Source organism: Pseudopipra pipra, chromosome Z, assembly GCF_036250125.1.
Source record: "Pseudopipra pipra isolate bDixPip1 chromosome Z, bDixPip1.hap1, whole genome shotgun sequence".
In the NCBI taxonomy this organism is placed as follows: Eukaryota; Metazoa; Chordata; class Aves; order Passeriformes; family Pipridae; genus Pseudopipra; species Pseudopipra pipra.
In genome coordinates this window covers 21,530,610-21,543,210 of record NC_087581.1, presented here as the reverse complement: position 1 = coordinate 21,543,210, position 12,601 = coordinate 21,530,610, and the positions used below count along the sequence as shown (strand labels likewise).

At 39.6% G+C, this 12,601-nt stretch overlaps 1 protein-coding gene across 6 annotated transcripts in view; it reads left to right on the top strand.

Annotated features, from left to right (window-relative positions):
• The window catches only part of PDE8B (phosphodiesterase 8B), a 74,134-nt gene that overhangs the window by 21,460 nt on the left and 40,073 nt on the right, over positions 1-12,601 (top strand). For 2 of the 6 annotated variants that reach the window (XM_064642442.1, XM_064642439.1), the window contains exon 2: positions 10,318-10,374. In XM_064642442.1, coding sequence (XP_064498512.1) covers positions 10,318-10,374 — 57 coding nt within the window. Of the gene's footprint in view, positions 1-8,161; positions 8,201-10,314; positions 10,375-12,601 lie in introns of those variants that run through there. The other 4 variants (XM_064642441.1, XM_064642438.1, XM_064642443.1 and 1 more) reach the window with 3 other exon arrangements.

Here is a 12,601-nt window from a genome sequence, read left to right as displayed (position 1 = left end):
ACAGCGATGGGATAAGAAAACAAACAGTAACAGTAACAATAATAATAGCAAAAGGTATAAGAGAAAGAAACAATGGAAAGCCCCTGACAATAAACAGTGCTGGACCACTCCATCCACCAAGTTTTCTTGCCTGGAAGGAACCCCTTCTCCCAGGAATAGAGAGAGTTCCTTCCCCCCCTGCCCCCAGCAATGATGTGAGGTGGTATAGAATAACTACAGGGTCTTGGCCATGCCCCCTCCCAGCTACTCCAGAAAATTAATCCTGTCGTGTCTGAAACCAGGACATTGTCAACATCTATCTGAATTAAAATATTTTTCAACAAGGAGCAACAAAAGCCAGCAATACATTGATGAACAGAAAGGAGACAGATTGTCCTTTCCTAGTAGAAGTAGACTTGCGGAAAACTCCTGAATATTCACATAGTAAAATACTTAACTTCTTCCTTTGCTAATTTTCAAGAAGAGTTTCAAATGTGATAACTGTCTTCCAGCAAGCTCTTGCTGACATCACAGAACCCTGGAGGTATGCCTCCCACAACCCAGCACAGAAGTAGAACTTGGGATTTGTTTTTTGGCAAAGTCAAGGGAACCGAACAGTCTCTAGGGCAAATGCTGATCTCAGAGACCCTCAGGTGTATGCAGACAACTGCCAGATGCTTTTTGTTAGTCAGTGTTTGGAAGACAAAGTTAATTTTAATTTTGAAGTAATTGTTTGATTGCAGACTAACTCTATGCTTTCTAAGTTATGAGTATTTACCTAGACCAAGAGGTGGTGGAAGAAGATCGTGCTTATTTCACTAATATCTTCCTGCAGATTTATGTTCTAGCTGTTTCCATTCATGTATCTATTATCATATTATCTGAAATTTCTGGTATTGAAACTCACTTCAATTTTTTTTTTATCAATTTTAATAGCCATCCACAAGAACTGATCTACTGTATTGAACCATACTGCCTGTTATCTTATCTCGAGTAAGCACAAGGAGCCTTACACAACAGGTAGAGAAGAGCGTAGATGGAGAGGGATTGTTCCCTGGGCCTCTTTTAACCTATAACTGAGGGGCTTGTGAATTGAAGTTATGTTCCTACTGATGTGTTCTGCAGCAACACAGGGGCCTACACTTGGTAAATTTTGTTCAACTGCTATTTTACCAACACCCCCTCCAGTGGCCTGCTTTAAAGGAAACATCATATTTCTTGTATTGTGGATACTATGGATGAGTCATTCTTTGTTCTGCCCTACACTGTTCATGATTTCATAGATGCCTATTCCATTCCTTAGATAGCTCTCTTCTGGCAGAAGCAACCTAGTCTTTTTAGTTATCAAAAAATGCCTTGGAATACCATGATTATTCTTGTTGCTTTCTCTTTAATTTTTCTAGTTTTGGTTAATTTATCTCAAGGAAAACAAAAGATTACGTACAGCATTGAAAGCATGGGTTCACCATAAATTTACATGGTAGCATAAGGTTGTTTTGTTTGGATCTTTGTTCCTGTCCTCACAGTAGTTACTTTTTGGCTAGTTCAACATACAAAGATGAAAATAGGAACAATTTTTAAATCTTTCTGTATCTATAGTCTTGAATTTTGCTCTCTCGTAAACACCAGTGCATGTATTTCTGAAACAGTTCAGGCTTAGTTGCTGTGTTTTTTGCTAGGGTTGGTGTACAGAGATTTGATTGGATCCCCCCATAAAGATTTGATTGGATTCCCCACTAATGTGTGTGACTCATGCTCCTTCAAATTTGAGAATGGACAGTAATTACAAACAGATTTACAGAAAGAGATCTCACCATGCCAAGACCCACAAGTCTTGGGCAGATTCTGTTTACTTTGATAGATATTTGGAAAAGTTTGTTTTCCCCTTGCATCTTCACACTGCAAGGACATTAACATAACTTACTGCCATGCATATTTAGTGACGTGAAATGTGTGTGCTGACAAAATGAACACACTTTCAGAGAAAATTCTGTTGACAAAGTCAGTATTCAAAATAAACTTGATGTCATTGGTGACTGCATTCTGTAGTTGGTTTTCTTTCCACAAATCTAAGAACATTGTAGTTTGGGAGTTAAACCATTTGTCCAGTAAACAGATTTTAATTCCTTTCTTGTCCATACAGGCTGCCGTGTAATTGCCTGCACAGCAGCCATGCTGAAAAGGGATCTTTGACCTGTGATAGCATTGCGATAGTACCACTTGGAGGGACTAGATGACCTTCAGGGGTCCCTTTAAGCCAAAAGTTTTGTGATTCATTGCTGTTCCACTGAGCATCTCAAGCCATTAATCAGGCTCTTCTTTTTCAGGTTCTGAATATCTGGGAGAAGGGGAGGCCATTTCCTACTGCTGTAGATTTTGAAACACTGTACATGGTCAGTGGAGAAAAGTATAATCTTAATTTACATGTCCTGCTGTTTTGTGAACAGGAAAGCATAACCTGAGATGAGCTATAAGCATCAAGCTTAGGTGGCGTAAGACGCAGTATCACTGTGCTTACCCTGTTTTTGCATTTTTCAGTTTACATCTGCTTTTGGCCCCTTCTGAAGACCGGATATTGGGCCAAGATTTGTTCGTCTGACCAATTTTTGATTGTTTCTCACAGTGTTTCTAAAAAGAACATGGGAATTTGTTTAGAAATCTCCCCAGAGATTTGCAGTGTTTTATTGAGGAACATCCTAATCAAATATGTTCAACCAACTGTGTCGTGGACACCAATTCTACTTTCTGCTGACATCAAGAATCAGAATTTTTGAATGGTCTTAGTAGCACCTAGGTGCAGATCATGACCATTGAATCCATACGAGAAAAATCTGCATGGTGAGAAACTGTGTGTACAATCCTGCAGGATTGCTTCGATATTCTGTTGAAAGCCTTAATCGGCAAATTATAGAACTAAAATACGTCTGGACTACCCTCTATGGATTAAGGAGTTTTGAGCTTTTTGTGCCATTGACAGGTCCATAAGTAGCTGCTGCTGTGAGCAGAATTGAGGGCTGCCCCACAATAGTAGTTTGTTTGTCAAATGTAGCTCCATAATGGCTGAACTAGTGTCTTTTCCACTTGATTGTTCTATTGTCCTATTATGACAATGCATTTGCAAGGCAGCCACCAGTGAAGTATGAACAGAATGCAAAAAGTCCTAAAATAATATTAAATAATATTCTTTCTTAGGTTATCCTTTTATATCAGACACATTATATTAGAGCTCATAGGATTATTTTACAAGTGTCAACTTGCTTGTTCAAGCAGTCATCTAAAATCTCTAGCAACCTGACAGAGGTACAGTTTTCTTTCTCAGTTTTTGTTGTCCTTAGGATGATCCATTGATTGTGACTTGTTTGTGCTAGCTGCCCTTTGTTCCCTTTTCTCTTCCCCATGTCTTTCAGAGGTTTGTCTGCATCCCACTGGTTCACTTTTCTTCCCTTACCAATGATTTTAAATTGAAATAGGAAGTTTATACTATCACTACTGCCTGTAATTGCTTGATGAATGACTTATATTGCACAGGGGGAAAAGGAGTGAGATACAGAAAAGAAACAGATCTCTGGTTTTGAATGCTTACTTTCCTAATTTCTTATTTGAAACATAATTCAAGAAACAGTATTGAGAGGAGTGAAAATGAAGGAAGAAAGATAGAAATCTTGACATCTGTTCCTGAAGCTGGTTCTGATCAGACAGATCTTTTCAGCTTTACCCAGAAGCAGTTGTAGGAGCTGACTCTGAGAACCAAACATAAAAACATTCAATATGTTATCAACTTTGTAATTCATGGAAATTCAGCTTCAGGCATTTGATCCTTACTTTGATGTTTTTATGAGTACTTCTGCTTATCTCCAGAACTGCTGCCAATCTCAGCTCTACTAAGCTAGGAAATCTTGGCACGTGGCTCACACTGAAGAATACGTGGAGTTCACAGCCAGAGACATCTCTATGGCACGTCCCCTGAAGTTAGGTTGATATTCTCAGAGCATAAGGGAAATGCAGAGATGACAGTGGGCAGGTGCATCTGGTGTATGATAGCCTATGCTTAGCCATGCTTGGTTTCCAATGCTTCTCTCCCAGATGAGTGCTCTCCCACCAGGTGAAAACAAGATTGGTGGGAAAGAGTGAGTTGGGAAAGAAAGTTAGGCTTCTTTTCAGACACAAGCCACTGCAAAAAAGGTGTTCAAGGGTCATGATTGAGAGTATGCAACAGGAGCCTGATTTCCTCACCCAGAGGTCACGAAAGGGAAGGCTCTACTTGACTTTGTTCCTCTCCCTGGTAAATTTTCAATTCTCTTGTGTGCAGTGACATAGCTTTAACTGGAGGCATCGGGGTGGCCTCATCCCAATTCTACTTGCTTTTGAGAAGCAGAAGGACCAGACACAGATTTGTGAACTGTACCCTTGAGCTACATGCACTTACAAAGCACAATAGAGCCTGCCAAACCTAGATGTCTTTGTGGATTTGGGGTCCAGTTTTTTGCCTGTGTATGTAGTGTTTTCATGCTGCATGCCTCAATGTGTGTTGTCACATATGTCATGAAGAGACTACTTCTTCAAAATGCCTATGCATTTTTTTTAGCCAGTTCCTATGTATCTGATGGGTCAGGCTTCTGTTACAGATGCTTGCAGAGATTGCAGTGGCTGTGTCAACAATGATGAAACCTTATTTCTTCTAAACGGTATGTGTGTTTGATCATTATTTTCAGAAATAAAATAACATGACTTTGCATTAACCTCAGAGTTGAGCTATTCAACTATGTAATGCTCCTCTGGACTCCTTGGAAAGGTAGCAGCTGGCTGGCATGAGGGGAGGAGCTTGTGGAGTAGAGTGAGTAGGCAGTCCTCTAGTGGGAGCCAAGAAAATGAAGGGCATGAGCAGCTGGGGAAGCAGATGCAAAAGTTAACTGGAAACCACAGCAAGGGGAATTTAAAAGGAAAAAAAGAAAAAAAAGGACCAACAGATTCCGACAACAGAGGTGGCAGAGAGCAGTGGTTCCCGAAAGAGAGTAGCTGTACTGGTGGGTGGAGAGGACAAACAGAGGCAGCAGGTCAAATGAATGAGGCAGGGAAAGATGGTGTCTGAAAAAGCCACAGAGGTCAAGCCGGAAAGCATCTAGTTCAGAACCAGCTCACCAGCAGTATGAGTGTGTAGTGATTCGTCCTACTTAGTCTTTGACAGCTTATCATTTAGTGACTTTTTGACTCAGAGGTGGAAAGAACTTTGTAAATCTGTCTACAAATTGCTGAACAGGTCAAGTGATATTCTTTGTAACAATTGAAGCTGGAAAAGAAAGGCAAGGAGACTCCAAACAGAGAAAGAGTTACCAAGTGTTAAACTACACAAAAATGCCAGTGGAGTTGAAAGGACCAGAAGTGATAAAAAAAGTAAAAGGTGATAAAGACTGGGATATAGTTCTGCTAAAGAAGGCAGAACAAAGAAAAGGAGTGTAACTCTGCTAACAGTGGAAGAGAAGCTGGGCACCCTGGTCAGGTGTGCTGTAGCAGGCAGAGGAGCAGGACACCAGCTCCAGGCCAGGGGTGTTAGAAAATAGCTCTGTGTCCTGTGTCTCATAAGGGAATTCAAGCTGGCTAAGGCCTGTGTTGAGGTCATACATGGTTGTAATTCTTTTCAGGACTGTAGTTTGGCCAGGGGAAAACAAAAAAAAAACAAAAAACCAAGTGATTTGAGATTGAAAATAGTGGTATAATCAAAAGTGGAAATGGTAAGAGCCAAAGGACAGGCTGAGTTGTCAGCTCTCACCAGTGGTGTGGATGGGGGAAAGCAAGCTGGAGAGAAGTGCAAATGAGCCCTAGCAAAGATGGGGAGATGTAACCAGGGGAAAGCTGGGTAAAAAAGAGAGTCCTGTTACCCATTTGCTAAACCAAAGGGACAGAGGTCTGAAAACATACTACAAAGGTGAAGGAAGGGATGCACCAGTGTGAGAGTAACTAAAGAGAAAAAAGATACAGAGGGTAGAGGGAAGGAGCCTTCAGGGCAAAAGGGTGTCCAAAGGGACCTTGGCATCTGTGTGATGCTTCTCAACTGGCACATCCATCCTGAGCCTTTTCAGGAGGCTGAACTCACAACACCTTTGTATAGTGGGTTGACCTGGCCAGATACCAAGTACACACTAAAGCCGTGGGATGCATGAAGGAAGCGGTGACCCTGTGGGAGGCCCAAGATGGAGCAGGGTCCTACCAGGGACCTGCAACCTGTGGAGAGGGAAGCCCACACTGAAGCAGGTTTTTCCCGAGAAGGACTTGTGTCCCCCTGTGGGGACTCACGTTGGTACAGCTCACCCATGAAGGACTGCACCCCATGGAGGAGTGACCCACAGGACAGCAGTTTGGGAAGAACTGCTGCCTGAGGGATGGACTCACGCTGAAGAGGTCCATCAAGGACTGTCTCCCATGGGAGGGACCCCACAGGAGCAGGGGAAGGGCTCCTCTCTCTGAGCAGTGCAGAAACAACAACTGACCATAACCCACATTCCCCTGCACTGCTGGGGGGAAGGAGGGAGAACATGGAAGGAAAGAGAGGGGAGAGGAAGGTGGTTTTAAGACTGTTTTATTTCTCACTCTTTGGCTCTTATCCTGTTAGTGATATATTTAAGTACTATTCCCACTTTGAGTCTGTTTTGCCTGTGAAGGTGATCAGTAAGTGACCTCTCCCAGCTGTTATCTCAACTCATGAATCCTTAGCTGTTTTTTGTTCTCTCTCCTCTGTCCAGTTGCAGAGGGAGAGTGAGAGAATGGCTTTAGTGTGTACTTGGTATCCGGCCAGGGTCAACCCACTACACCTTGCTTCACTGCTTGTTTGGCTGCAGCTGCAGTTGTTGCTTTGGAGCAGCACAGAATTATGCAAGAAGATTTTTCTGTAGTAATTAGTCAACACTAATTACAGTGGTGTGTTGGTAATTATTGATGATTCATAAACTGCAGGGGCTGTAAGTCTGCAGGCATAAGGGGGTAAAGATTTTTGTTCTGATAATTTAGAAAGGTGGAAATTTAATGAAGCAGTAACTGCATTTTGCTTAATGTCATGCTATGATAGTAAGGTAATTGATGATCACTGATATACAAAAAAGCATAATAGTTAAGAAAGTACCATTGATTTTATCTAATTATTTGATTAATAACTTATTCCTGTGGAGATTGGTTAGGATGTTATAATGATATTGAAAATAATATTAAGCAGTTAAAATGTTAAACCAAAATTTTTTTCACTTTTTTAAGCTTTTAGTGTTTCCAGGTGGTTACTTTGTTTTTTATTTCTTTGCTTCCAACACTGTGTCTGTCCCTCTGCTCACTGAAATTGGGGATTTTCTCACTGATCTCTTTGGAATCAGGCTTATCTCTCCATGTTTTACCAGAAAAGTCTGTTATGAGCTACTACACCAATTGATTTAGACTGCAGATCTATTAACAGTCCTTCCTAACAGTCAGTCACATAATGAGAGCTTCATTTAAATTGGAAATCATCAGCAATGTGATATTCACTTATGTGAGAAAATGAGCAGCAGTCATGGTATCACTGCTATGCCATGTCCACATGGTCACATTCTTCTGGAAGTTCAGAAGATGTGGAATTTGTTCCTGTAGGCCCATGAGAGATTCATAGGACATTTGTGAAGGCCAGACACATGTCATTATTCTTGTTGCCTCCCATAGCTGAGTTTTGAAAAAGTGAGTCAGGCACTTATACCCACAGTAATTTGGGCATATAAATCCAAGGATCTGATTAGGCTTGTAAAACAAGACTCAGGAAGGAGTATTTCAGATGTACTTTTTGCTATATTTGACAGGAAGGTTTATTTATCCTTCCCAAACTCAAGTTCATTACCAGTCTTAATTTGACAGTTCCATCTGTTTCTGCATTGTATAAGTAATGAAGTTAGTCATTTTGGGGACTTAAAGGCTATACATGGCAATCTTTCATATATAACAGCACCTATTTTGCATCCCTCTGTGGTTCTGACCCTATCATTTCTGCACAGAGCAGGACAGGGACAAGTTCACCTACATCAGAAGGCTCAGATTTCTCAATTTTCATCATGCTTTCCTGCTGTTAGCAAAGGCAGGAACACCCTGAAACTGAAAGGAAGGGAGGAAGAGAGAGAAAGACCCTGATTTTTATGTTCTTTTTTTCTAGTGTTTTCTATTCCTGAGGCTGACACAGAAGCAGCAGGGAGAAAAACTCTGAGTCAGAGTCTGAGTGAGTGGATTATTTTGTTGTTGTTGTTTTACAATAAACAGGATAAGAAAAGTGGCTAATCTATAAAGTAATCTCTGTGAAGGATTTGATAGACTTGCCTGCATTGATCTATGTCTTGAAGACAGTTATTCCATTTTTGGCAATACAGAGTGACTAAAACTGGATGTCCTCTGAAGTGGTAGGAAGTGGAAGGCATTAATTTAACAATGTGAGTTCCCTAGCATATTTCCCTAGCATTAATAAATGGATAATAAAATAAATATCTGTGTCCTAGCATACACGGATATATCTGTGTTCTTCTTTTGTTGAAAAATCCCAGGCTCTTGATCCACACATTCTGAGACAGTTTGAGCTGTGCACTGTCAAAAAAGAAGCTTTTACTCTGACACTGACCCAGATCTGTTGTGTAGTCTTACAGATTTTCTAAACATTTTTTTTTTTAATAAAAGTAAATCAAGATAAAAAAATGTATTGAAGGGTTTCCTAGATAGTACCAGTGAAGTGTGAATGTGCTGTTTTTCTTTTTTGGCTGAAGGGGAAGAGAAGGTGGGAGCTTTCAGAGAACTGTTTCTTTAATCTTACTCTCAAGTCATGGTTTATGATAGGTGCTTTCATTTCGGTTGAGACACGCTTACAGGCACTAAGCTACATTTTGCTGCAGCGGGAGCTCAAGTGGGAAGTGAAGCTTTTCTGTGAGAAAGGGAGAGGTTAACTACATTTATATTGGAGGCAGTTTTTGCTTTGGAGAACAGTGGCAGGCTTTGTAGTTTAATCTTTTGGAGTACTGCCCATTACCACCTTCTGACGTATGTTGTTGGGCTGAGAAGAATCGATGTGCGGTGGTGCATGAAAGCCCAACGTGCCAGTCGTAGCTATACATAATACCACTGTCTCACATGCAGGCAAGGCTGTTAATACTTAACACAGTATTGTACTGTCGGAAGGAAAATGTTGAATACTGGTACCTTCAATAATTTTGAATATTGTTACATATTCCTTTGAAAAATGCATTTTTAAAGGATTAAGTGTTGCCTGTGTAAAAGGCTCAAACTTATCGAGCATCACAGAGCAAAATGCCACGGAAATAATGCTCCAGGATTCCTATGTGTCAGGGAATGGCCCTGGGACTCTGTCTACAATTAGGATTTTGGTCAAATTATGTCTTGGGGGGTGATTGCTTTAATTTGCTTATCCCAGGTACCTGGGGTAACTGGTAACTAGGAAAGCAAAAGAATGTGCCCTTTTGGAGATTGGTAACTTGCAACTAATTCTCCATATGCATGAGGGGAACAACATTTTAAGGGTTCAAAGACTCAAAAGTATGTGCATCTGTGGGAAGACATATGTATTGTTCTGTTGCTTAACAACCTTCTGTAACTAATGGATTGAAGTGAAACAAATCAGTGGTGTACAGGAGAAGTGTATTGAAATGTATCAAGACGCAAAAAGTATTAAGGTAGTCCAACTCCTAGGAAATATAACAAACAAAGCAGCCACCACCTACATCTACTGGCTTTCTTGCAGTAGGTTTAAATTATGATGTGCTTTCATGTCTTCTGAAAATGTCATGGCTCACATGGTAGTGATGTTTTTACCTGAAAACTGAAGTTGTTCTGGGAAACAGCTTTAAATCTGCAACTCAAACAAGTTCCCTTGTCTGAAAAGTCAATTCTTTCCTGATCAAACTCATTAAAACACTATTATTTAGTGTATGTCACAAGACCTTTAATACAAGTTCTGTATTACATTCAAATGAATAGGGCAATTTTTGGCCAGAAATAAATGGTTTTCTGTAGTCTTAAGCAACATACAAGTCCTTCTATGTAACTAAAGTACTCTTCTGGGGAGAGAGGTAAAAGGAAGTGGTGTTTCTTGATTCCTTGTTTAAAACCCTACGATTTTTAAATTGCAGGCAAATAAAGCAAAATTAGGAATTTAGTGAATATGATCATGTAAGATACACTTCAAAGCAGCCAAATTAAGGCTGTTAGTCATATGCCAGCCTGCCTTTGAGCCTCTTTCGTGGTTCTGTTTTATCTTTCCTTCTTGCATGTAAAATGCTATCTTATTAAGACCTGAACTGAAAAAAAAATATCTGTATTGCTCTTCTTTAGCAGGCTTCAACTACAGAAATACAAGTTGGGCCCATGAGACTGACACAATACCCAATTCAGGTAAGATGCTCCTTCAGGTTCTTGATGCAGCCAATTCAGTGTTAATAGTTATAGTTAAGTATCTTATTTTCATTTCACTTGTACAAGGATTGTGAGATGGGTAATAGGTGTTTTGCTGTATCTGATTGCTTGAGAAGAGATTTACAAGTAAATTAAGTTGGTAAACAATATGCTTAGATTTCCATTAATGTCCCATCATACCCATATGTCCTGTCAGTAGGAGTATGTGTGTATGTGCATTAACAAGGGAAAGAGCTTCCTCTGTGCATATTAAAAGCTATTCAGTTCTGATATACCGAAGCGGAGAGCTTCATGGAGTTTAAGTACACATCCAGGTTTTCTGGGGTTTGCACAACAGGACAGAGAACTGTAACAGGGCAAAGAATTGTGGTTCTACAGATCACCAATCCAAGAAATCATATGACCTCCAACAAAACAGGTTGAACTTCAGCTTAAGGAGCAACAGCTGTCACCTATAACTGCTTCTTTTTCTGTAGGTTTTATTCCTGTGACAGTAAACAAATGCCAAGTGTTATTTTTTTTCAGCTTATAGCAGGTGTTGGAACTCTCAGATTATAGGAAATTAAATAGTTTTAAGCTTTAACATTGTTCTAGTGATACGTAATTCATTTGAATTAACCTTGGAGTCACTTAATTCTATAAAATACGGAGACATTTAGTCACCATCACTTTTTCTGTGAAAAATTTATGTGTGGAAAAAATGCTATTCTTGGGGAAACTAAATTGTATATATGCATCATAGAGCTTTACGTTTTTATGACTCTATTAAGCATCTTAATTATGACTTGATCCAATGAAATATTTGTTGATATTGTAACGAGATTGTGGAACAGCGGCTTCAGCAATAGAATAGCCTTTGGTTTTGCAAGGAATTTCAACATAGAAATGTAGAACTCTTCACAGAATAATATTCTTTAAACCATGATCATCTTGAGAAAGATGCTAAAGCAGTCCTTTAGCAACTACAAATACTCTCAGTCCTTATGTCAGTGTATTGCATTGTAGAAATTGGATTTGCCAAAGTATCATCATTTCAGTGTTAGCTGTTACAAGTGAAAATTTTTCATATAAGAAGCAAAAGTGGTATTTTTTTGTTTTTAAATCTGACATTCTCCTTGCTATCTTGCCAGATGGGGGTGTTTTTTTTGTCCCTGCATAACACAAGTGAGAATCGGTGTAAAAATCTATGTTAAGTAAAGCAGAAACCATTCTTTAAGTAAAATCATTAACTGAAGAATTTTCCACAAAGACGTTCCCATACGCTAACTTATTATGGTAAAGGTAAAACACTTCATGTAAAGCCACCTTCTTTGTTTGTGGAACACACCATATTGCCTCAGATAATTTGGCAAGTGTTACACACATCCATACATTTAAAAAATGTGTGCTAATCTTTTATTCCATCGTAACAATGCAATTACATGTTTCTCTGTGCAGTGCAAACAGCTACAGAATATCACATTTTAAATGTCTGTTTGTGGGTGATTAATAATGTTTACAATTGTCTGAGAAGCAAGTTCAGTTTGTTAAAACAATTGCCACTGGGACTTTTCTACTTTTCTTAGCAAAGTTCATTTTATTCTGGTGTGTGTTTTATGCTATTATGGGACACCTGTGCCAACCTTGAAATGGCACACATTTTTTGTCTGAGAGGTGACCTTACTTGTGACCTTATGGCTGTGACCTGCCATAAACCTTTTAATAGATTCCTCACTGGACTTTATGACTGTATATGTTGGAGAAAAAATCTGCTTTGGTTTATACTGGATCATGACCCAGGTGCTTCTGGCCTTAAGAGACAAGGGGGAGAGTCTAAAGTAAATGAACAAGCCCTAGCCATCCTAACATGCCACATACAGCTTGCACATCTGCCCCAATTTTGTACCAAGGCTTGCAAATAGGAATGGTTGGATTCTGAGACCTTAGAAATGACCATGATAAAAGTACATGTAAATGTGCCCTCTCCAGAGGACAGAGGAGGTAGGTGGTTTTTATAAACATTTAGTGCACATTAAAAAGGTGTTGTATCTTGTTGCAGAAGTTGATAAACGTTTGGGTGTGCACTTATTCAAATGCTTCATTTTCTCACCTTTTAGGATATTCATTTGCCATAATCTCTTTCACAGCATTGACATCAAACTCCATTTCTGGTCTGATGATTTTGAAATTCCCTGATGAGCTGCAAATGAACCATGTCAATGAACAG